Genomic DNA, 26,695 nt, shown 5'->3' on the forward strand with positions numbered 1-26,695 from the left:
TAGCAATTTAAGCAAGAGATACTGTGTCTCTCTCTCTTTTCTCTCCTCCTCTCTGCTCAGTCCCTCTTCCCAGGGCTTGAGACACGAAAGCAATTGAAGCATACATCAGATTTCTCGAGCAGGACTGAAACAAAGATTTCTTTCCCTGGAGGGCGCAGTATCTGCTCCCACGCGAAGCCTTACCTGTTTCATTCGCCATTGTTTTTGCTTCCTTTTATCCAAGACCATTTAAATCTTGAAAAGGCTGTATTTTCAGGGGAAAAAGTGCTTAGGTACGTCCTATTATGTGGCATGCAGGGGACATTTGAGAATGGGGCATAGCATTTAGAAAAGCTTTTCAGATTCAGACTTTGTTTTTCTGGTCACATCTTAAAATGAGGCCATGAAAATTTGCTTTTAGTGTCTTACAGTGCTTGTGTTAAGAGAAGTTTCTAATCAGAAGAAATCTGGATATAATGCTGGTGTCTCTTGGCATCTATTTGCTGGATTCTACTGATGTACTTTTCAAGGTCCTCTGATGGATGGTGGTTTGAAGAAAAATGTAAAATACCTGTTTTGAAGCACAAATTCTTGCAATTTAGGCCATTTAGCAACTCTCTATGTCTCAAATTTAGCTTTAAAAGCTGGGATTCTAGTGAGAATTTACTAGATTGGAAAGAAACCTCTATTTTAACCTACAATTCCATACAATATGGGATTTGCAAAAGTGATTAAAAAACACCCCAAAACACAGATGTTGCCACTAAAAGGCAGAGTTTTCTGCACTTGTAATTGTGGATGGCACCATACACACTGGAAGGAAAGGACGTATTTCTTAAGTTTCTATTTGATATCCTACTTAAAGCTAACTTTTATTACTTTTATTGCTCTTTTATATTCCTTGTAACACATAGAAGCTAGAACTTTGTAGGAACATACTAGTTTTTGTGCTAAAAGCCTTGTTTTGATTCTCTTTAAAAAATATAAAAACTGATTGCCAGGCATGGTAGTGAATGGCTGTAATCCTAGGACTTAGGAGGCTGAGGCAGGAAAACCGGCCTGGGTTCAAGGGCAGCCTGAACTAGATAGTGACACCCTGTGTCAAAAAACAAAACAAGCAAACAAGACCACAAGACACTGACAGCACTCCGGCAGAGGTGTCTGTACCACTCTCACCTGCAGTGCACCACGATAGGGCCCGCGCTGGGAGGGTTGGACAACTTGACTCTCCGGATGAAGGAAAGAAGGCCGGTGGCATGGTACGGCACCCCGTGGTCAGGCCAGCCCGTGAAATGGAACTGCTTCACTTCACGGATTTCGTTGTATCCCCTCTGGACAAAGATGGAAACAAGCGCTTTCAACAAGACCTGCTTGACCCATTTCACACAGTCATGGGCACTAAATCCGACCCGCAGTGATGACAATTAAAACTCATCAAAGGACAGACCTTTTTTCAAAAAGGACACTAGGGTAACCTCGCGCACGTGCTTCCTTTTGTTGTCCAACGACGGCCATCAAAGATAGGAACTGAGAAGTTATACAAGTCTGTAAGTTCTCAGTTCTATCAGTTTAGATAATATAATTTCGGTTACCTGCCAACTTGCTTCTTAGGGCGAGGGACAACACATGGAATTATCAGGGGATGAGGAGGGAGCACGGGAGCCTAGCTGCTGCCCTGCTGCCCAAGGGCGTCACGCTGGCCCGTGCTGTCTCAACACAGACTGCCGGCTTCTCGCTGCTCCAGGTCTCAATGCCTTGCTTACTCATGTTGAAAATGGCTTTGAAGCGCGGCACAGAGGGATTTTCCGGGACGCTGGCACTCTAGATTGGTTTGCGAAAATGTACAGACAACTAAACTACACTTTGGGTAAACTGATTTTCTCAACTCTGTGAAATAGTTTAGTGCCTGGGTATTATTCCCAGTTAACAAAAATACAAAAGCAAAGAAATAAAGCGTCTGTTGGTGTGCATCTAGCCATCAGATTAATGCCAGAGAGCCTTATAAGGGCGGATCCACAGCTTTCTACTCCCTTCTCAGGAAAACGAGGCTGCAGGGTGGGGCAGCTCAGAGTGCAGAGAAGGAGGGCAAGACTGAAGGATTTATTTATTTTTTTTATTTTTTATTTTTTTGGTGAAACCGGGGATTGAACTCAGACCCTTGCGCTTGCCAGGAAAGCGCTTATTCCACTGAGCCACCTCCCCGGCCCTGAAGGGTTTATTTTTAAGTGTTCATATCTGGGGCAAAAGAGAAACAGGATCACTCTGAACCCTGTAACTGAGGCTATGTTGGGTATACTCTTTCATCAGAAAAGGCGAAGATGTTACATGAAATACATAAACTAAGGGCCGGCCAAATAGCTCAGCGGATTAAAGCTCCTGCAAGCAGGCGCAGGGGCCGGGGATTGGATCCCCGGGCTTGCCATGCCGACCCCGCTCCCGGGGCACGTGGAGATGGCAATTGAGACTGGGCATGGTAGCGCATGCCTGTAATCCCAGCTCTTGGGAGGCTGTAAACAGGCAGATCACTGGGAGTCCGATCTGCGCAGTGAGACCCTCTACACCCTGTACACCGTGTCCTAAAATACAAAAATAAGATAAACTGTATGAAGAAAAGGCAAACTGTTGGAGTCATATCAATCAATGTCCCCACCCGCTCCCAAGCCAGTGACCCTGTCTTGCAGTTCTCTCAGGTCTATTTCCTGGCACAGGACAAGCTGCACAGGGCAGCGCTCAGAAACAACTGCAATAATCACAGGGCAAACACTACGCAAGCACACTGATGGAGAATACCCCTTCGTTGATAACTGTCCAAGTTAGTTCTAGAGAGGAAAAATCATGAGTGATTCTGAGGTTTGAGTTTGGTGAACGGTTTTACCTCCTCGCAAACACGGTGATCAGAGTGTGAGTCCTGGCTTCCTTCTTTCTGCCACAAGGGTAAGACTTGCTTTTAATAGTCAATTTATTTTAATCAGGTGGGAAATGTCATTCTTTTCACTTAAAATTTCCTGAGTGCTAACAAAATATATGGTTCCTTCCCCGCGAGTAAAATGACTATTTTTCAGTTCTAAATAGGAACCGAAAGTTAAAAATAAGCATCCGATGATATCTCAATCAGAATTGTACTAAATCTGTGCAATGGGGCCAGTCAGATAGCTCAGTGGATTAAAGTACCTGCTTAGGCAGACGCAGGCGCCGGGGTTCTATCCCTGGTGTGCCATGCTGGCCCCGCCCCCGAGGTGCGCTGAGATAGCAATTGAGACTGGGTGTAGCGGCGCGTGCCTGTAATCCCAGCACTTGGGAGGCTGAAAATAAGAGGATCACTACGACCCCATCTGTGTAGTGAGACCCTGCACATCCTGTAATAAATAATAAATCAATCTGTACAATGTTATTAATATCAAGCACTATTATTTCTGGGGCATGGTGCCTGTCATTTCAGGCTCTGTCATATGTTTTGCTTTATTCAGTTAGTGCTTATGTCTCATAGTCAACGTTTGGACTATGTCATTATTAGGAGATTTTTTTTTTTTTTTGTGGTACAGGGGATCAAACTCAGTACCTTGCACTTGCCAGGCAGGTTCTTATGCCACTGAGCTATTTCCCTGGCTCTTGTGAAATAATTTTAATGTTTATTTTTACTGCTGATATAAAGAGAAGGTATGATTTAAGAATATTTATGTTCAATTCATCACTTAAATGAATGTGTACCAGTTTCATTATTTAAAATACTACATTCAAGTGTCTTGGTATAAAATACTTTCATCTTAAAAATTGTCCTTTGTGATTGCTATAGTGTGTTCCTTCTGCTGAGGTTCTTTGTTAAAATTTGCAAATAATGTTGAATACTCATGAGAATGACTTTCATTTTTTTCTATGATAGTAGTAACAAGGGTCTTTAATTTATTTTATTATGATAGACTATTATTGCTGAGTTATCCTTATTAAATTTAGGAAGTCCATACTTTGCTGATTAGAGTATTACTACAGGTTTCTTTAAAATAAAATTAATTACATGAAGCTATAGATAAAATCATGTAATTTTGTGCCATCAACACAGTAACCTAATGAAATGTCCTGTTAGATTTTCCATCACAGTTGAAATGTTTTTGGATTCTTAAAGGGGAAAAAAAAAAACGAATCATGGTAGATCATGTGGGTATTTCACTCACAGGTGGATTAAAATGTTCACTATTTTATTTTGAAAATTCCTTCTGTTGAAATTGGTGTGCAAGGTGTGTCTGTGCCTGAGAAAGAGGGAGACGGGGTGAGCCAGGGAAGGGCAGGGTTCATTGGAGGACACGAGGCCAGACGGCGAGAGCTGGAGAGGGCGCTCTCCGAGCCTGTCTCTGGCTATCTTGTCACCATTACGTTCACCTTCCAAATCTATTTTGGTAATTTTAATGGTTTTCTATAGCTGAGGTAGTTTAAACAGCACAGGCACTGGCTATTACTTCAAAGGATTGAAGGGCCCTCGCTGTAAATGCATAGTAGTTTTTTTTTATAGTACAGTTTTTAAAAATAATTTTATTGAGAAACAAATAGCAATGAGACAGTTTCAAAACTGATTAGTATGACAGTTTCAATAATTAATACACTGCATATTGTTGTCTCAGTGGTTATTCATTGTACAACATGCGGACATGATATCCTGTCCACAAACACTATAGTACAGTTTTAATGTTCAATTTAACACTCATTCTGTTTTTTTTTTTCTACCTTTTTTTCAGATTTCTTTCTTTTTTTAAAATTTTATTTATTTGTGTGTGTGTGTGTGTATGTGTGTGTGTGTGTGGGCAGCTCAGCCCACTAGAGGGCGTGGCTGGCCAGCATGTGGTGCTGGGGGATTGAACTGTGGTCCCTGTGCTTTGCTAAGCTTGTTTCTAAGTAGGTGCTTTAGACCACTGAGCCATCTCACCAGCTCCTTTTTTTCAGATTTCTGACCCTTCTTGAGCCATGGTTGGGAGAGTGGAACTCACCAGGAAACAGCATCTCTGCAGAAAGATCTGGGTGCAAGCTCAGACTTCATACTTTCTTATAGCTTTTCTACTCTAGTAAGTGTAGCTGTAGTACATCTTTTTTTGTGTTTTCCAATAAAGTATACTTGATACAATATTATACCTTTTCATTGTGTCATCTTTAGAACTGACAGTGAATTAATTACCTTATTGGCATTTTCCAGGATAAAGTTCTAATTTGTTTTTTCAAGTTGTCTGTATTTCTTATGTTTAATTTTCCTTAGTTATATTCTATGGATATTTTTTAAAAAACTTCATAGTTTTTCATGATTTCTAGTTGCCTTTCAAAACTAAAAATCTTTCACAGATATAAATTTTTCTTAGAGGATAACCTGAGGTAGATTTTCATGTAAATTGTTAAACTATAAAACAGAATTTTAGCTTTCAGGAAATAAGTATTATCAGGAGAAAGATTCCAAGGTGTTAACTCGTGCAGGCCCTGCCCGGCAATGTTTTACTACTCTGTATCAATTATGGAAAGCCTTCAATATTTCGTTAGTGCACAAGTTTCTTTTATGCCTGAGTTCATCGCCGCTCTTTATATCACTTGTATGAATTTAAGAGAACATGTATTTCCCGCTCTCTGTATTTCATAATGAGAGACATTTATTTAATAAATTCAGCTTACTGGTTCTGTTTTTGAAATCTCTGTTATGGCTTTTTAAATTAATTTGTCTAAGAAATTTACACTCTAGTTTTATATTTGTGATATTTAAAATTATGTGGCTCCATATAATGGTGGTTGTTATTTAATATTTTATTTAATTACTTTTTCATGTTGCTAAAATTACCAACTGTCATTCATAGAGCGAGATTTAGTGATCATTTGCCTACATCCTTTTAACTATTTCATGATTATAAAACATTTACATCTACCAATAACTGTCCAAAATTATAAGCAGTCATTTAATATAAATGATGTCCTTTCTTTTAAGTTGTAATGCCCTTTTTAACTACATATTGCTCCTTAAAAATAATATGCTGTTCTTGTCTACTTCAATGATTATTTGCTTAAAGCCATGGAAAAACCTCATGGTTATTTTTGCCTTATGTGTCAACTTCTAAAAATAGATTTATAAAGATAAATTCTCATGGCTATCATATTTTAATATTCTTTTATATGTTTAATATGCTTTTTTGACATATAGAGGGTGTAAAGCAATTTAGCCAAGATCAGCAACATACATTGAAAATATTTCAATACACACATTTGATGAGGATAATTTTACTAAGCATTTTTTGCTGTTTGGAAAGAACAGAATTATATATCAACATAAAGTCATACATCTTTCATAGAGATGCTAGTAACTTCCTGAGATTCTAGTGTTTTCTGGTAGTATTGAAACTATAAAGGACTCTGGTAGTCTCCAGTTTCTTTTGTACGTGACTTATTTTTGGTACTTGGTACAGGGTCTATAGGGTCTCACTATGTAGATCAGACTTGTAGTGATTCTCTTGTTTTCAGCCTCTCAAGTGTTGGGATTACAGCCACCACATCCAGTCTCAATTGCCATCTCAGTGCACACCGGGGGTGGGGCTGGCACAGCATCTAGGGATCGAACCCCAGCTGCTGCGCTCTACCTAAGCAGGCACTTTAGTCTGCTGAGCTATCTGGCCAGCCCTGTATGGGTCTTTCAATGCTTGTTTTACAAACAAGTGTACACTTTCACACGCTTAAATATATTAAGCTGCCCTGCAGTAATGTATGGTTCTGCGCCTCAATTCTGTCTACTATGTCACACTCCTGTTTTAGTCTTTTCCCTTAGAAAGAACACTTAGATTGTGCTCCCCTCAGATCAAAACCCTGTCTTGTATTACAATCTCAAATCCTTATAATGGCTAATGAGGTCCCCCCTTTCTTGTCTCCGTGACCTCCCTAATGTCAGCTCACATTGCTTTCCATTTATTCATGTCTGAAACCTGGGCCTCTAGGCATTTCTCCCTGGGACAGGGACACTTAAACTGTAAGGCCACTAAAGTGGCTTTAAAATAGTCTGCCCCCTGCACAAAAAGGCAACACCGCAGATCCTCACTCAAGTCCTCCTTCCATAGATCACCATTTCAAAAAGTGTGAAGCATTTCCTCTCCTAATTCGATAACATTCCCCATTTCAATTTTATCTATCTATCTATCTATCTATCTATCTATCTATCTATCTATCTATCTATCTAGATATGTCACAGTTCTTATATTTACTGACTCTGTTCCCTGTATAGATGATAATCTTTATCAGAGCCGTGATATTTTTTTAAAAAGAGAATAAAAAATACAAACAAAACCATTAGAAATGATACAAAATTTTACCAAATGGGATGACAAGAACACAACAATGGTTGTCATATAACATATATCCCAAGGTTAAGAAATGATGCCTGGCCCACAGTGAATGCTGAAAAAAATACTTTCAGATTAAATTTATTTCATATCATTAAAACAAAATCTGACAGGGACTTAAACAGACAAATGGTTTCAATGTATATGGTTTTAATAGAATTTTTAATACTTACCCTTTCTAGAGTGAAAGTCCTTACTACATATTCAGCAAGTGGCTCCATTTCTATGCAGGTTACTTTGAAGTCTCCATAAACTTCAGTATCATCAGGCCAATATTTGTAGCACTTAACCTTAATGACACAAAGAGCACAGAGCTAGACCTCAATGCAAACCAGACATTACCCAAGAGGATTTAATTCCAGGGGTTGCTCTCTAGCTCACAATGAGAACATAATCAGAAGCATTAATAAATAATAATCTGATATGTAATAGAAAAATTTTGTACATTTTCATAAATTGCACACAAGACTGATAATATCAGAAGATCCTAGCACAGAATCAATGCTTATTTTATTTTCCAGGGGTATCGTAAATAATTTCTTAGCCATTGAAAGTCTAATGGCACACAAGTGAAATGTAACACCTATAAGGGTGTGTGTGTGTGTGTGTGTGTGTGTGTGTGTATAGAACTCAATGATACTCTTTTATTGTTCTTTGCTTCTCAACTATGCTTATGCTTATGACAAAAGAAAAAGTCCTCTTTCTTACCCGGCCCACCTCCACTAAGTTTGTCACCATCACAACGCAGGCAGACTGCTCTTGCCAGACCATCCTCCAGAAGTCATAGACAGTCTCGTGAACGGGGCCTGCGAGAGAAATAATTTGAATTTTGTAGTTAGCGAGAAATGTAGATAAGATAGCGGCAGAGTAAATTAAATGAAAAAGACACTTAAAAAGTGAAACAAAATGTCACTAAGACCACTGAAGGTTGGCTCACATCTACAAGCATCCCGCAGCAAGCATCATCAGCAGAGACAAGGTTTTAAAAATTTTCTTTTGTATTTCTCAACTCAGAAGGCACCATCACTGTTTCTAGGGCGGTCATCCTCATCATTAATTACTTGAGTCTATCTTTCAGTGAAAAGTAGAGCTCAAGGCATCATCAACCAAGCAGCATAGATTAGTAATTATGTAAATGCCCATCATTTATAACAGTGGCCATTCGGAAGAGAGCGAGGGTGCATCTTATGTGGAAGAACACATCATGACACTCTTGCATGTGTCACCCCAAGCTGCAAAAACATCTGTGGGCCCATCCACAGTACCACAGAGCTAGAATATTGAGTAAAACGATGGTTGACTTTTCTAACTTCCAAGAGTATCCTGTTACACTGAGTTACTCCCAGAATATGTCAAAGCACTTAGACAGGACCTGTGACAAAAGTGCAGCCATGGCTTTAGTTTTACCTTCCTGTTGCACACTACACATGCATGTTTCTCTTTTGATGGTCAATGAGCAACTTGGAGACTTTCATCCCTAGCGCATCACTGTAAGAATATTCTTCTACTTCTTATTTTCCACAATGAATAAACTCGCCATATTCCCTCTAGGTTTGTCTCTTCTCAGTCCTGACTTGTCAGGAGATTACAGGGAAACAGTATGAAATCTCACTGTAATCACTTTGGTCTTGGGGCTTATCATATTCCAGGACAACCAACTCTGCCAGAAGAGCACAGCCCCCATACAAGGACAGCACTCACAACCATTTCCCCAAACAGAAGTCCTTGTCAACCCAGGATTATGGTCCTGTGTTTTGAGATGAGTGGATATTAAGGATGAAATCCCAGAGACGACCAGGAGCTTATCTACACATTCACTAAAAATAAGTTGACTAAATCTATGTTGTATTTAGAAAAAAAATCTGTATTATGCAAATGAGTAAAGAGCAGTGTCAGAAAAAAGGTATCTTTTCAGTTAATTCAGAAAAAAAAAAGGTAAATGATAGCCATATGGCTGAATAAGCAAAGTTGTTTAACAGGTAGCATTTTGATAAAGACAAAGTGATACCTTGAGTTGCAATGTAGTGGCTTGGTCTCTGGTAGCCCTAAAACAGGAGAACATCTCAGTTATCATTTTACAAGCGGATCACAAATAAACAAATGAAGGCATAAAAAGGTGAAGACAACCACCTGTTAAGGTTAAGATATAGTAAAAAGTCCAGAAATGAGTAGTGAACACATAGTTCACTTCTCAAACCTACATTATCAGGAAGATAAACATAAAGCAAAAATTAAATATCTTAAGGGCTCTGATTGGAACATATATTGTTATATGTTGATATTCTAATTATGATTTGAATATATATACTGAGTTGTTTTTTTTTTTTTTTTTGCTCTGGAATAACTTCATAAATTTTGTTTGGTTTCACTAAAATGTTTATGCCTTCATGGTAATCTTCAGTCATTCATTTCTGGTAAAATTGTGCTTAAAAATATTAATTCTGATTTTATCATCCAAAAGTACAACACACTGCATTACAAATGGACAAGGACATGTTAGAACCATAAAGGAATACAGAACATTCCAATGTTAGAGCTGGACAATGCATGTGCGCATCCAATCAAGTCCTGCTGAGATTCTTCCAGAGAACATCTGGTTCTGCGACATGTTCAGGAATCGAGAAAGCTGTCTGTGTGTGCTGCTAGTGCTAATGTTAATTTGCACACACACGTAATTGTAGGTACACACATATATAGAGAAAGAATAGTCTTAAAAAATGCACCTTATCCCAAAAAAGGCTTGTTTCTCAGTGTGCCAAAAGAGTCATGTAAACTTTTAATATTGTTTTAATAAATTATTCCCGACAAGGAATGTCTGGTTATTTGCTTTCAGATGCCTGGATTTAAAAGAAATCATGATTTGCAAAAATATTGTTGGTTTAAGTTTTGAAATCTAGTGTGTATTTACCAAAGAAGTTAGTAATGGTCTTTGGGAAAATTTGTCCACATTTCTGTTTTGCCAAACAAATACGTGCATATGAGCTGGGATCTTGAACCCAAAATTTAATAGCATGTGAATTACACTGTTGCAGTTTGAAGACTTCTGTTTCTTAATATGCCAACATAGCATAATGTTTTATGCAAGCATTTCAAGTCACTTTTAATAAAATCTCTATTAATTGTTGAAATTACAATAATGTAATAGGAGAGGAAATGATATAATTGTTTAGTAATCAGCCAAAATACACTGGGGTCTTAACGAATGTGGGGTAACAATTCTTATCTAGAGAACAGTCTTATAATATGAAACACATGATAGTATTATGATATGGCTCTAGTTTATATAGCTTGGCAGAAAAGTCAAGTTAAAATAAAAAGGTAAGAACAATTACAAATTTAATCAAAGAAATGTTTCTTCTATCCTACAGAGTAGACAAATTAGTTTCCCACGACGACAGTTCTGCAGAATTTAAATACGAAAAATGATTATGATCCAAAATTTAAGCAGTATACTCATTAATTATACTTAATACAATAATACAACTAAATAAATATGTATAGTTCTCAAAGTAACTTTAAAACATTAACTTCCTAAATGTGATCAAAATTATTTTCTATTTATGGAAATTAGGAGAAATATGATTCATATTTGCATGTTTAAAATTATGCCTTATCCTATAAAAATAAACTTCTACACTTTGCTATAGAATTAAGTATGTTTTGAATCAATTAATTTCAGCACCTCCACTGTAAGTATTAAACAAGGCTGAAGCCTGGGTGATGCTAAATATGCGCTAGGCATGATCCAAACTGCACCACTTCACTCAATTCTTACAATAAAGAGTTGTGGCTAGTCCTATAGTTACTGGTCCCTCTATAGACAGTAAGAAACTGGGGCACAAATATAAAAGTAACATCCCAAGATCTCCAGTGTGATTTTGAACCAGGTGACACGAACAATGAGTCTGTCTTTCTTATATATAACATTTGCCTCTTTGACAATATTTTACTTGATTATTACTTTCCCTTACATAATTGATATGTACATATACATATATAATTTAATCAAAATGTAATAGTAAGTAATCAAAACCAACTTTTCATTCATATGATTCGATATATATGTGTGATATGGGTATTTTAAAAATCTCAGTTGTGTAATCATTTTGCCTGAGCAATTTCGCCATACAAGCCAAAACCACACCCCAGAAGATAGTCTCCTACTTCTTTTTAACATCAGGAGCCAATTTAAAAATGAAATTTTAGAAAATCTAATACACATCATACTATCCAGCTTCTCACATATGTTTGGGAAAGGGTCAGAATAAAAGTCAGAAACAGAAATCATCAACAAATAAAACTCGAGTACATAACTGTTGCCAAAAATGACCTGTTTTTCTAAACAAGATAAGGGAAGGAGGAAAACTAGATCTTTACACATGTAGAAGAATTATAAAAAATGAACGTAAATATACTGTATGAGACTACTTGGGTGAAGCATGCAGAAATAAGTAGTAGAAAGCATTAGTAATAAATATAATTAGGAATACAGATATTAAATACTTATAAAAGGGTGCTGTTATTTACATATGGTGGTACTTACATCCCTGTACAGCCAAATCTACAGCCCAAACCAAAGTCAGGTGTGAAAGAAAGCACAACAACATCAGTAAGTACTAGGACGCGGAACAAGGAAATGTGTACAGTTTCTTCTTTATTTAAAAGCTAGCAATTACATTATGGGTAATAACAAGCAAAAAGTTCACAGATATAAGATGATAAAGGGAGCTGCTATCAATACATGGACCATAAAAGTACTCACGTCTATGTAGTTGGCATTAATGTAATCTGAAGAAGGGTCATCCTCCACAGGTTGCAGAATTACTCTGGAGTGATCATCTAGAATATTTAAATAATAAAATAAAACTAGGAGATTTTTCCTTGCTTTGAGACCATCTCACTGGAAATGATTTAAAAATAATTTGGTCCCTGGCTCTTATTCATACCTGCCCATGTTCTATGTGAGCGGACTAGTCATTGTAAGGACATGCACGAACTTCAGGGAGCTTATTGTCCATTACACTCATAGTCTTCTGCACAGCCACCTTCCCCAGCTCACACTTAGGTAGTGAGGAAGCTGAAGGGAACATGGTAGCACCCAATGGACTTAGATCATGAACCCGGCTAGAGAACAGAATTGGCACCAACTCTCCTTCCAGTTCTTAGACACAATGTTAAGTGGGTGAGGTTCCTTTTCTCTGTACTTAACAGGCAAATAAATATTAGAAATAGACTGAATTTTGTACTCCCCACCCCTTTTCTTCTTACTTGAGAGTCAAAGTTAAGATGTGATATATTTTAGATACTGGGAAATTATTTGAATTCATGAAAAAAATAAATCAGCACCTCATTAAAAGTTAAGTCATCTACTTTCTTTATTGCTCCTGAGATTTCCAGAAGCAATGACTTTATTTTTCTCATGGACTCATCATGAAGCCTTAATCAGGAGGGAGCCCCAAAGGACGGATGACAGAACAAGTGGAGTCAGGCACAGGGTTCAGGTGGGGAAGAAAGGTGTATGGAAAGGGTAGCCGCCCACCCTGAGTGCGAAGACTAGGTGCGCTGTAGCAATTTCTAGCTAATAAGATTCCTTTTCATTATCCTGATATTTTTAGCTGCTTAACAACAGTCCCATTCATGTGCGTACAAACACAAAAACAAAGAGGGAGTTATCTCCACGTATGAAGACTGAATCAACTTCTTAATGAGAAAAAGGACAACTTCAGAAAATCTGCTAATACCATTCCTGTTTTTAATGTTAAATACATTATAAACAGATGTGCCACCCTCTAGGATTATCTTAAAATGTAAAGCCATAGCAGGCGGAATTATGACTCACTGTATAGCTCAGTGCACACACTATTTATATTCACCAAGAACTGTATGGAAACTCACATGCGATAATGTTGCCATATCGGTTTTTTGCTCTGTTCTGATCTTTCTTAGCTACATCCCACGATGCCGACTGACCTTCAAAGAAGCTCTGGGAAAAGAACAAAAATTAACAAGCACATTGAATTTAATTGTTTTCAGAAAACAGGTTTATCTCTTCTGAAGCCTCAGACAGTTACAGCCGCTTTCTCAGCGAGGCAGGGATTCCTACTGTAGCAGCCTACCGTCCTTCTCACATCCCAAAGCTGGCTTGTTGGACTCATACTTGCTCATCCTGGATTGGGCAGAGTTTAAATTAAGGACAAAAAAATAACTCTAGTGAAATACAAAGGCTTTGAGAATATTTCATATTTAAGATAGCAGTGACGTTCTAAAATGGAAATAGAAGAAAAGAACATTTTTCTCAACACTGAATAATAATGCATCAGAAACCCGCATCTGCTTCTAATGAGTATCTTTCAAACATTCAGTCAGTAGCATTTATAACAGCAAAAGCCCCAATGCTTCCCTCAGTAATTATTCATTAAATTATGTATATCATATTTAGGTTTCTTTGAAGATCATGAAAAGGACCGTTCCTATGACAAGGGACCATATGCAAATTAAAAACTCCCCCTTTCTCAAGAATCTGGGAACAGATGAATTTGTTGATTGGTTTAATTACCATATGCACCAATATAAAATATGGGGAAAGATTTCTTTTTGCAGAAAACCTTAAACTTTGTTCAACACAGGAAGTGGGGTCTTCAAAGAGCACACAGTCTTTGAAGCAAAGAACACAGGAATGCATGGGAAGTGAACAAAAGAACGGGTCTGGCAGAATATTCTAATTTTTCCTGCACCTACATTGGTATCACAGTGTAGTGCTTCACAATATAACTAAAACCAACACTAAGAATTCAAAGATTTTACCCACCTGTCAAATAAGTTCTAAAAGTCGCTTGGGGATTAGGTATAGAATCTTAAAGGTTTTTCTGGGTGTGCTATGGAGAATTTTACCACGAAGTACTGATTAGATTCTTTCACTCTGGATGTGTTTGCACGGCTTGAGGTGAGTGTAAGGAAGGGGTTGGTAAGCTCACTAGCCCCACACTAACACTTCTTAGCAAGCACAGGGTGGCACTAGAGCTTGCCCTTTTTGCAACACTGTGTTTAGGGTGGGTTACTTCCTTTGGAAGATAAACCCTGGTATTTTGGGTTCAGTGGGAAGGAAAGTTGATTAGAAAAATTCCCTCCAGCCCTGCCCGGGTTTTTTATTGTTGTTTTCTTGGTTTCCCGGGCCTTCAGCCTGTCTACACCAGTGTGAACCCAAGACTGGCAAACAGCACATCCAAGAGAGAAGCTTTGTTTTCCTTACTCCAAGAATCCAGAAGCAAAGAGACAGAAACATCTGGCACTTAGGTCATCTAAAAATGATAATCTGCTGGGTAAAATAGAAGTCCAGTCTTGCCAACTGATTCTTTCTTACAAGAGACTCTAAGGAGGATGTAACACTCTTTAAAACCCAGCCAAATTATGGCACCCAACAGTAAAGTCCTTACAGTGGATGCAGATCTGGATCTATACTTAGGAATCTTTTTTCGTTTTGTTTTTGTTCAATTTCATTCCCTTCCCCAAGATACACACTTAATTTTGGGATCATAAACACTGGCCTACACAAGCTACAGAGAAGTCTACTCTTTGCTATATGAAAGGAGGAAACATCATCAATTCCACCTGATGCCGCGGCTAAAAATGAAATGTGATATGCTTCGGATGCGTTCACCTCATACTCCTCCTTGAATCCGTAGCTGTCGGAGGTCTTCATGAGGTTGATGTGCTGCAGTAGGTCCGCCACACGGATGGCGGGGTGCAGCTGGCCCGTCTGGTAAGGGGACTCTGTCCCCTCGCAGAGGTAGCGAGGCACATCGAGAAGGCGACTGGACTCGGGCGTAGCGCTGTGGTTTTCATCTGGCATTTTTCATATTCCAAAAGGTTGAAAAAGAGACAAAGTTATCTTGTTGAATATAAATCTATGCAAAAGAGACTCTAAGAGCTTAAGGTCTTTCTGATAACAGATGGAAGGGAAGGAAATGCCAGCCAATGGGGGGTCTAGGGCAGCGGCTCCTGAAAGATAGCGTCTTGGGCTTTTCCTTGAGCTCAAGACTTGAGGTCACAGCATATTCTGTGTGTGCTGCGAGATGTGGATGCTGGGAGAAGGGGGTCCCCTTTCTATAGCGGGGCAGGAGGCAGTTGGGGTGCTCTTACTGTTCTCGCATTTGCTATCATAGCACTGTTGGCTGCGAACAGAGATTAAATCATCCACTAGAGAAGGGTTTACACTGTAGATGAAGTTGGACAAATTCCTTCTCATTAATTACTCGACCTCCCTTGGAGACCTGATGTGGCAACCCACTCCCACAGCTCTTCCTGGGATCCCCATGGCGCTCCTAGGCCCCGAGCCCAGGGGCTGCTTAACACAACACACCCTGACGGGGAACCATGAGCACTATGCTGACGGACCTCAGACCCCGTGCTGCCTGCAGGCCAGACTCCATGTGCATTTGATTCAATTCCTGCCTCTGTTTCTTGTTGGTACTGCTGCCTCTGTTGCTAATATAGCTTGACCTTTCTGATAACTGTGAGAATAAAACCAGAGGTGCTTCCAGAGCAAATGGGAGATACCAGCCTGGCTTCTCCCCACGCTGCCCCAGGCTGCCCCAGGCCCGGTGACAAGGCTACTTCTCCCGTTTTCATGACTTCCCACTTGCCTACAGGCCTCTTCGCTTATTCTATCTTCATTGTTTATGCACTTGTTTATTTACTTTCCTTGAGCCTGAGTGGCCAGCAGGTAGGGACAGTCCTTTTATCTATTCCTAGTCTACAGACGTCAGCAAATACTTCAATAAATAAGTTAAAATCAATTGAATCCTTTACCACCCACATTTAAGTGCAGGCCCCACCCCAAATGTGTTAGTAGGTCAAAATGAAAAGAAACTTTTAAATGGCTCTCTGCCATTAGGAAGAAGAAAAGAACAAGAACATTGTGCCTAAGAAGATTAAATAATATTTTAATGATGGAGGTACTAATCATTACAATGAGAAGCATGCTTATATTCATCACATTGAAACTTACCACTTTCAAAAAAACAAATGCTTTAAGGGGTGTTACTTTGAAAAGCATTATATTGTCATAGTCATTAACAGAAAAGAAAATACACTCTTGGGAAATTTTGTTTTTAATGATAATGCATACTGTAGAGAACGATATTTAATTAACAGTTAAAACATATTTCAAGTGCTGGTACATTTGCCTGTTCTATCACCAACTCTACAAATAGGATATGGCAAAAAATGAATTGTTGTCCCCATGATAAACATTTTTTCTCCCTAGAGAAGAGAAAAAAAAGAACCCTATAATCAGAAATGTGCGCCTCTATAATTTAGCTTGATTGCATTTATCTTTAACTTCCCTTATTAAGCTGAACGTATTTTTTTCTGCATTTACCCCTAAAAATATCACATTGAATCAAAAATCCCTGGGGTGGACCCTTCTGTGACTCAGCCACCGGAGAGAATGAATGCCGTTCACGCGGGGTTCGGCCCACCACCACAGACACAAACATTTGCCAGCAGATGCGGCTCCTGAGAGCTGCCTCCCTGTGCTGAGACTACAGCCAGTTCCTCTGGCTCTGCTCAAATCTTAGGATCATAGGCTGACATGGAGAATAAGTACGTCTCCCCACCAAAGTGCAACTCAGAAGCCACTGAGTGAGGCACCATCGCAGAACACACAGTGGAGGAGGAGATGCGGAGAGAACAGAAATCATCAGAGACGTTAAATGCGGTCACTTGGACCCAGTGGCCAGGGCTCTGTGGAAGACACTCAGAGCCCACACGGTGCCTGCTAGAGCGGCAGAATTATTACAATCCTAAGCAGCCCAGGGAGAAATTCACAGAATTCACCCATACAACAAGTCTTACAGTTGATTGCTTCCCAATACGAAATCAACAGTGCCCCGATCTTGCATTAAGATTTAATACAGCAATACAATAAGCAGTAAAATAATCACATATGAATTATTAATCTCAATACATTTCTGCCTCATTAAGCCACCTAATAATGCAACTACTAGTGAGGATACATGTAACCTCAGTATCCTTCTAACACATTTGAAAATAGTAACTTCAAGTCTATGCTTGATGGAAAGGTTTACTAGAGTTTTCTGCAATACACTTACCAGTTATAGGGACTTAAACCCGATGAAGCAGTGAAACACAAAAAACAAAAATATGAATCAATATGAAAAGCCTCTAGGCCCTTTAAGTAAATAAGCAGCTAATAATATTAGGAAATATCTGAAGCTATTTCAAAAATCACTTTATAAATACAAAATCAATTAGACACATAACTCTAACAACCATAGTTCATGAATGCTAAAAATGAAATACTTTTCTACATATGATGTGATTAATGTTACAGGCTTAGCTTTTCAAGAACACCAACATAGATAGAGTTCACCCAAAGAAATGTACACACGCTTCAGAAAAACAGTAGGATATTTTTTCAATAGATGGTGCTACCCTCACATGGGGGACCCTAGGGACTGTCCATATTACAGAAAATCCACTACACTGCCGGTTCTTAGAGAAGACACTGCAAATGCATGTGCAGCAAAACCTGTGACCAAGGTCACCCCGGTAGCAGTTTGCTGTACTAATAATGTCTAGGATCTCGTGGCCTCCACTTTGATCATCTCTTATAGTTGTAGAGGCCAAAGATACCTTGTATTAGTTTCATATCTCAATAACCTTAGCATTAAAATACTTATTCAAAGTTTTCTTTTCATGAAACATGTACACATTGTGTGGTGGATTCTGTATTTTATATCAACCAGCTTGATTTCCAAAATGAAATAAAATGCCTAATGGATGTTTATATAAATAGGTCACATGACCGTGTGTCTCAGCTTCCTTATGTTTGAATATCCCTTTTCATGGGGAAGGTTATTGCAATTTTTTTTTTTTTTTTTCGGAACTGGGGATTGAGCTCAGGTCCCTGTGCTTGCCGGGGAAGCGCTTATTCCACTGAGCCATCTCCCCGGCCCCTTGCAATAATTTTTTGAACTTTGATTTCTATATCAACCATGGGCGTTAATTCATTTCCCTTTACAAAATCCTATGAAAGTAATCCAGCACTATTTTACTGCTATAAAGACGAGCAAACAAACGTGGAAGGTATTTTGATGAACTCATAGTCCAGCCACAGGGAACTGACATTTGAACCTAATTCTAAATGCTCTTAAGAAAATCATTATGGTGAAATTTTAATATCAAGGCAACTGATTCCTTTCCAATGAATTTAGTAATATTTTAATTGAACTTTCATTTAAACTGATATTGACAGCATCCTGTAATGCTCAAGGAAGATGCTATCTGAATAGGCATTCAGGGCCTCCTCACTGGGTGCCATTCAAACATCTAGCCTACCTACACAGGCCACCTCTTGGAACAAATCCCAAATTCATTTTTCTCTGTTTATTGAAGTGGACATCACACAGAGGGTTCAGTAGGAAAAAAAAAAAGATTTTTTTAGAATATACACACCTTAATTCAATCATAAAATTATAATTTGAAATAATAACCTTATTGGGTAAGAGGTAAATTTTAATTAATTGGATTAGTGGTATTGTTCCAAAATACTTTCTAACATAATCGGACATGGATAGCAAAAGCATATGTATAAAATGTTAGCTGAAAATTTATATTTACTAAGAGATGTTATAAATCACAAATGCCATTTGTGAATTTTAAAAGTTGAATTTATGTGAAAATTTCCATATTTCTTTGGATAAATCTTAATTAAAAATACTAGAGTAAAATTGATACAGAGGGCTCAGGAGATAGCTCAGAGGTTTAAGCACCTGCCTGGCAAATCCAAGGTCCTGCATTTGATCCCTGATACCAAAAGCAAAGCAAAACAAAACAAAAAACAAAACAAAACAGCCTGATATGGAACTTGTAAATACATAAAAAGGTGGCAAGCTGGCAAACTACTGGTCAAGGAATATAATACACTTTAAATGAAACTCATTGAGTTCTGAAATAACTCTGTAAAATTAATTCAATTTTACATCTGAAGGGCCCAAGTCATCTCTAGCAGTGTCAGAGGTCTTAGGTGTCGCACAGTGGTAAACTGTACGGCTTGTTCTAAATTTTGAAAACACAGCACTAATGTATGTAAGGTTTATATACAAGTCTAAACTCCACATCCAGCTTCTAGCAATATAACCTATGTTTGTATGTTCTTAGTAAAGACGAAAGAAAAGCAAGGACATCTGGTCTTAATTTTCACTTATAAATGTATCCTGTTATTGCTATAAAACTGAAAGGATTTAGAAAAAATCCCTTCCTACAGTAGACTTTTATAGATACGCTAGTGCTAGCTCCTATTAGCTCCTGAGATCCACAGCACTTGGGCTCATTTTGCTAACTTGGATATATTAATATTAGCCCTATATTAAAGTCCACTGAGTTTTTTTTTACAAATCTAGCAGAACTGTAATCTAAAGCACACGTTGCCCTCCACAGTTACTGTATTCGACCATGCTGCAATTCCCTAGGTCTGTTTGCTAGACAGAGAGCTACTGTCTCTCTCAAGCCCATGGCTGTTTTAAGTACAAGATGCTTTCTTCACCACAAATAGTGACTATTCAGACAAAGCTCATGCAAGGAGTTGTGATCCATGCAATAACCAACCAACCAAATAAATAAGCAAAATGGTGATGATGATGACAATGAGGGTGATAAAGATTTAGGGCCTCACCTAACACAGCAGTCGGCACAAGAGGATCATTGGGCACTGTAGGAAAACAAAGCTCGTGAAGGAGTATATTGCTCTGAAACTGAATTTTGAACCTTATTTTAAATAACAGATTATGCTTTCTTAAGAAATGTCATTAGTCAACTTCCTTCTATTATTGGATCCTGTAAGAGGAAAAAATCTCTCTTCTAGCTTGGGTTGTCTCAAAACATCAAGAAAAGTCCATCTGTAATTATAGCTTAGTATTCTGTTTAATTTAAAAAAGGCACAAGATTCAACCTGACATTATGAAGAGTATAAAATTAGGGGGAAAGAAACCATGCATTTTAGATCTAAGGTACTTTGAGAAAAATGATCTCATATTCATTCCATACACATTTTTTTTTCAGTTAACTGTGGGAAATAGATTTAATCTTTTATTTAAGTGCACAAGCAGTTATTTATAGCCACCTTGCTGAATTGAGGCTTTCTGATAAGATACTGATATATACAATAATTAGAAAAGTTTAGGGACCAGAAATGCTTTCATATCTGTAACTGATTAAATGCTAAATCAAATACTTAGAGAGATAGTACCATTGTATACCTAGCAAAACTTACTTACAACAGTAATATTATTTCAAGTTCTTTCTCATCACTTATCTTAAAATGGAATGAAAATAAAATAGACCAGAAAGGCTCTCCCATGTTTTAAATGAAGTTCCAAAATGACTCACATTACATTTCTAACTTCTAACTTGGTACAGATATATGTCAGGGAAAATAACAGGCTATACTGGAGCCAGTAATTGTTGAAAATTTTCATGAAGCTGAATACTTGGGAAAAATGCTCTCCCTCTGACAAGATGTAAAGACATGCAATCTACGGATACTTTGCTTTCAACATTATCACTACATAAGTGCATAATTGGCACAAGAAATAACAGTTCTGTTGGTGCCTTTTTCTCATATCCATGTTTTCCAGACCAGGGTTTCTACATCCCTAGGCCTGGGACCAAATGCCTCTGAGTGCAAAAGACCAACAAACCTGGTATGTGCACTTCAAGCACTAGTTTTACTTAAGAATTTGAGGAAATGAAATCAGGTCAAGAAAGTTTAATTAACTTAAAATAAACAGAGGTACTATAAAACAGATTAGGAAATTTATGGGAAATTTAAAGACAAACAGTCATATTGAATCTGAGATAATTATTCAAATCATCTGCAAACAATACTCCAGTGGAAGGCTTTTGAAAGTGCTACCTGCATCGGCCAGCACTAGTAATTTCATACCATGGACAAACGGGCAGTTCAGCCTTCACCTGAGCAGCTGTAGAGTATGCAGACTAATCTTCTTCCTAGCTAACTCCTTAGTATTGAAATTTTCTAGGACTCCACAGTAGACTAATTTTAAAGGACTATTTTGGCCTATACTACTAATTCCCAGCAAGAAATATTTTCCTTATCTCAAAGGAAACTCGCTCTTACACAAAGAAAGATATAAATGGCAAAATAATTATAAATTCTAACACAAATTCATTTTATGTAGGTAATCATGTATTTTAGCTTAAAGCACTTAATGTGGTCTAAGTGGTATATTTTTGGAATATTTCCCATACTTGTATATTTTTAGACTATTTTTCATACTTTAACAATAAGGTTGGCACTGTTTGAGGTTAAACTAAATCCACTATCAAGCCTCAACACAGGCCTTCTTATAAATTCTGCATCACCTTTCTTTTCTGTACCTAGTTGCTCTTTCTTCCTTCCTTCCTTCCTTCCTTCCTTCCTTCCTTCCTTCCTTCCTTCCTTCCTTCCTTCCTTCCTTCCTTCCGCTCTCTCTGCTATCCAGTTAAGCCATAGAATGTACACATGAATTTACAGAGCTTCAAGGCAACCTGTGACAATTTGACTGAAGAACTTACATCTTGGACTAAAATTGTGTTGGTCCATGAAGGTGATGGACAGAGGGTCTTCCGCGTGCAGAGTGCTCTGGTCCGCGTAACTTCGGTCCATGGCATTCACCATGTGCGTCATCTCCTGCCGAGCGTTCCCCATGGCATCTTTGCGCTTCTTAGCGAGCTTGCTGCCAAGGCAAACAGGAAAAGCCTGAGTATGAGGCTGCAACAAGAGCTGATAACAGCAATAAGTGGATCAAGTGTGCCCGAGGACAAGGTTACAGATATGGTTTATTAAACCTGAGAACTGGCTATAATACAAGGAATTAAGTTGACACTCAAAACAATTTTATTGGTTGGTACTGTCCTTTTCAGATATTCAAGATGCCAGTTGCCAACACAAACCTTTGTTTTTTATATTTCATTCTGTTAAAATCAACCTCATAAGAAAACAACTACATTTGATCAAAAGTGTAAATAAGTACTAAGTTGAATAGCTCCCGGAAGATGTATGCTAAAGTTAAGTTTGAATCACTCAGCTACGAGATCAGTTCTTTTGCTCATCTTTTGAAAGTTCTTGCACTGAACATGACCTGAGTTTGTGTTATGATAGCCACCCAGTGAAAGCAGATGGAGGTGAGCCCTGTGCTACCCAGGAACGGTGGTGTGCCTGCAACCACAGCGCTCAGTGAGGGGCAGCCGGGACCCCTCTGCCCCAGCCCAGTCTAGAAAACTTTGTGAGACCTTATTTCAAAATAAAGAAAAAAGAAATTGCCCAGGTTATAGCTCAATGTGAAGACTGTAGGTTTAATTCCTAGTAGTGCAAAAGAAAAAAAAATTCTTAATTCTCTCTGTTGTTGCTGAGTAAAAAATCACGTAGTCAGCGTTAACATCTTTAACAAAAACATTTATAAAATTAATAAAAACCTAGGCCAAAGTCTTAAAATTGATCATAGTAACACATAATTCAGTTACACAAGATTAAAATATGCATGTGCAGGAAAAGTTCCGAGAGTGATGTAAAAACACTATGCAAACCTGTAAGGAAAGTTATCACCAGAGGGGAGAACTGACATGGCCTACGCCTGCGACTTAGGGATTGAAAACCCTACGGCAAAGCATTCCCAGCAGAAAGGCCTTACGAACGCCAAGGGAGGGCACATGACTGAGCGGATTTATTAGCAAAAAGCAGAGTTCACATTCTGAGTTGCTCAAATAATGACACCTCTATCTTACAGAGCAAGAATGGAAATTACGTTTCGATTCTAGGTGACTGCTTCCTAGGGAACAGGCAAGTAAGAAGCCTGTATTTAGAGCACATCGCCTCAGCAATTTATTTATGGTATAAAAACATTGCAAGCCTTGGTAGCAGGCAAATTGTAAGAGTCCGCTCACGGCGGTAGTTGTGTTGCTTGGAAATGTTGTTTACTTGTTCTAAGAGCATCACTTCTCTGCTAGATTGTGAGGTTCGACATTCTCTTCTTCATTAGTGTCTGTATTTGAGTAATGCATTATAAATACCATAAAGGCTCATTTAGTAGATTTAGTTTTTGTTCTAATGCTTTGCAGTTTAAAAAATAATTACTCTAGCAATTTGAGAATTGTTCCAGTGCTTTTTCCTGTGAGAATAGTCCTACTTGTCCTTGTGGGGCATACTCAAGATATACAGCACATTAATGTCACAGATCTACCACCGAATAAGACAGTCAGAAACTCAAACTTGGAGGTAGAGACGACCCCGCACTTTAAAGAAATAACTACCAGCAGAGTATGAGTCACGTTGAAGCACACAAGGACAGAGTTGCAACCACCACCACTACACACCACCACCACGGCTACCTCTAAACCATCACCATCGCCGTCTAACGACAGCCTGTGCTGTCTACGCCCACAGAGCTATGAACTCCTCTTCGTAGTCTACACGGCTAAGACTGTAAAAAGCTGCCAAGCAATTTAGGGGTAACTTGCAGTAAATTCGAACATTCAAATTCAGAGATAATTTCTTTTTAAGGATAAAACAATTCTAACCGTTTATATTAGCTTTGCTAACTTTTTTGAAGTGTTTTTATCTTTTGAAACTGTGTGGACTTAATTAAATATCATTAAGTCGTACTTAACTTGTACTTCTATTTTTCAAAGGCTTTAGGCTCCATCATATAAAGTATTTGTTTTTTAATCTACGATGTTCTTCAGCCTGTGCGATTGGCTAACATCCATCTGTTCGGTTACAGCCAAAGATGTGGTATAGCCCCATGTTCACATCTTGTAATCACATCTGTCTTTACAAGTGCTTCTCAGTTGTCTTCCCCACTGTGTGCAGCGTGAAGAGAGGCCATGCAGGTGCATCCGTCTTGGGCTGCTGGAGTGCGCTTGGCGGACAGCAGGCACTCAATGAATACTTGTTGAATAGATAAATTAGTCCTGCTATATGCTTGGCACTTTTCATTTGTTAACTCAATTAATTCTCAGATCAATCCACTGAAAACCGCATAAGGGTTCTAATCATATAGATGAATTCCTTAAGGATTAGAGGAATTAAATAACTTGCCCAAGGTTGTTTATCTAATAACCAATGAAGAATGACCCGGTTCCAAGGCTTAAGCTCTCATTCCACCCGCTGACGCTTACAGTGCCTTCACTGTCACTAGACTGAAAAGCACTATACATTCTAGCTATTAAACACTGGGCCGTCTACAGTAGAGATGAAGGTGAAAGAGAGGATGTGGTCATTTGTAAATTTTAAAAAGTAGAAAAATGCTTGCATAATAACTTTGTTCTTTGGGCAAGAAAAAGGAATGAATTTGTTTTCCAAAATGTAATGTGAGAGAGTGAGTAGGATTCTAAGAGTCCACCCTGAAATTCGGATTCAAAATAGTGGGAAAATGTTTTAAGATAGTCATGCAGAAAAGAGCAAATAGAGATGGTGATTTTTATTTTACTTTCAAATATGTATAACTGATATTTATTTCATGAGTGGAGAAAATAAAGAAGTAATGAATTTTTCAAATGCACAAAAAGTGGAAGTTTTCATTCAGTGAAGAACTTTCACTTCTCTGATTCACAGATTTAGATTAATGGGAAAATTATGTGCAAACACAACATTTGGGTACCTGCCGGCCAGATATCACTGGTTAGATTCTTATATCTTAGTCTGCACAGTAAACCCATGAGCTGGGCTTTCCTTTAAGTTATTACAAAGAAGAGAAGAACCACTATCAGTGGTAAGTGTTTTCATTAATGGCAGAGAGTTCCTATGACAGAGCTCTGGAAGATTGGCTCAAAGACCACATGTAATTTTCTTTTTAATTTCTGCTTTGGTTAACTTCTAATTTTTAAGGAGAAAAGTCCCTAATTCAGATAAGTGTCAGAAGGTATGTTTAACCACCGTTAGAAACATAGCTCTGTGACAATCTTGCTAGTTAGGATTTAAATGCCAGTAGAACTAAGTACCACCATAACATTAGCATGACCCACTACATTGTCTAGAAATGTTAATCTGGCGACAAGAAAAGGAATCCCACTCTAATTTTGCAGCTGCTGGTAGTGAGGAGTAGGCTTATTGACATTCTCATAACAAAGTGCTTGCTGACTGCAGTATGTCTCGTGCTCTGTCGTCCCATGAGCAGCCACATTTGTAATGGGCATCTGGACAGTTCAGCACGTCGTTTTACAAGCACTTGAGTTTGACAGATGCACAAATGACTTTCATAACCAAAGCAGGCAACAGCGTAAACTTCTGCAGGTGGATGTATGGGTGGGCTATGAATTGGGGAAGTACTCCATCACTGTGTGAAGTGGCACAGTTAATTACCTGTGGCTTCCACAAAGATGACCCATCGCATTAAGCTAGGAGCACTGCTCCTCAGCACCTGCTTGCTTTAGAAGGCTTCAGGAAGCCAGATGTTTATAATATCTAAAATGTTGGCAGAATTATTACAGTGATTGAGTCATAAAATTTTGTTGCTAAGCTAGCTTACATTTTCCAAGGGACATGCATGCTGAGGGATATATGCCCCGAGCGTATTTAGTCCTTAAGATCAGAAAAGTGTCACTGCATTTCTCTGGATTGGATGAATAAGAACTTTGGCAACTAAAGTGATAAACTAAAAATGACTCAGAAAAGAGAATGGCACCTGTCCCTTTCCTTATGAAAATGAGCTGTCCACATCTAAGTCTAGAAGGTCACAGACACTGAAGTAAAAAAAAAAAAAAAAAAAAAAAAAAAAAAAAAAAAAGGTATCAGCATTTGTTCCTCAGTTGATTGACAGCAATTTTAGCCTTGGTTTTATAAATTCTTTGTTATTTGTTTTGCTACATTATTGCTTTGTCTTAAAGGAATTTAACTCAGTTATTTTTGCCCTAGTAATATTGTGATTTTATTCATTTAACGACCAGTCCAAAGAAGCTATAACTCATCAGGGATTCTGAGAAAAGTAGAGAGGTTAATGCGTGCAGACCTGATTGGACTTGTAACCTACGAAGTCATTTTGAGTGTTCTATGAATACAACGCTTGGCTCATTTTCTCAAATATTATGATATTACATAATGATAGGGATTTGGGAGTTGCGACAGCTTTCTCTATGAAGTAAATGAAGACTCCTATTCCTAAATAAGGTACAGATTTTAATTAAGTACATAAAGGACTTTTTTTTTTGCTATAAACTAAAACTACTTATGGAAAAATTATAAATAAAAATTAAAAGTAGCTGAACATACAGAAATACAATATCCCTTTTAAAAAAGATAAACAAAGTAGATAATGGTTGATTATTTTAGAGTCCAGGAAAACATGTTT

At 38.1% G+C, this 26,695-nt stretch overlaps 1 protein-coding gene across 7 annotated transcripts in view; it reads right to left on the reverse strand.

Moving 5' to 3' along the window:
• Ptprk (protein tyrosine phosphatase, receptor type K) overlaps positions 1-26,695 on the reverse strand; it is a 555,880-nt gene that overhangs the window by 14,228 nt on the left and 514,957 nt on the right. For 2 of the 7 annotated variants that reach the window (XM_004630249.2, XM_023714274.1), the window contains exons 15-23: positions 21,927-22,087; positions 14,986-15,170; positions 13,224-13,311; positions 12,091-12,167; positions 11,872-11,889; positions 9,337-9,373; positions 8,037-8,134; positions 7,502-7,618; positions 1,156-1,310 (exon numbers count right to left, since the gene is read on the reverse strand). In XM_004630249.2, the coding sequence (XP_004630306.1) occupies positions 1,156-1,310; positions 7,502-7,618; positions 8,037-8,134; positions 9,337-9,373; positions 11,872-11,889; positions 12,091-12,167; positions 13,224-13,311; positions 14,986-15,170; positions 21,927-22,087 (936 nt within the window). Of the gene's footprint in view, positions 1-1,155; positions 1,311-7,501; positions 7,619-8,036; positions 8,135-9,336; positions 9,374-11,871; positions 11,890-12,090; positions 12,168-13,223; positions 13,312-14,985; positions 15,171-16,373; positions 16,590-17,440; positions 17,453-20,025; positions 20,062-21,926; positions 22,088-26,695 lie in introns of those variants that run through there. The other 5 variants (XM_004630251.3, XM_004630250.2, XM_004630248.3 and 2 more) reach the window with 4 other exon arrangements.

This window comes from Octodon degus, unplaced genomic scaffold (genome assembly GCF_000260255.1).
Source record: "Octodon degus isolate 3935 unplaced genomic scaffold, OctDeg1.0 scaffold00034, whole genome shotgun sequence".
NCBI classification, from domain to species: domain Eukaryota; kingdom Metazoa; phylum Chordata; class Mammalia; order Rodentia; family Octodontidae; genus Octodon; species Octodon degus.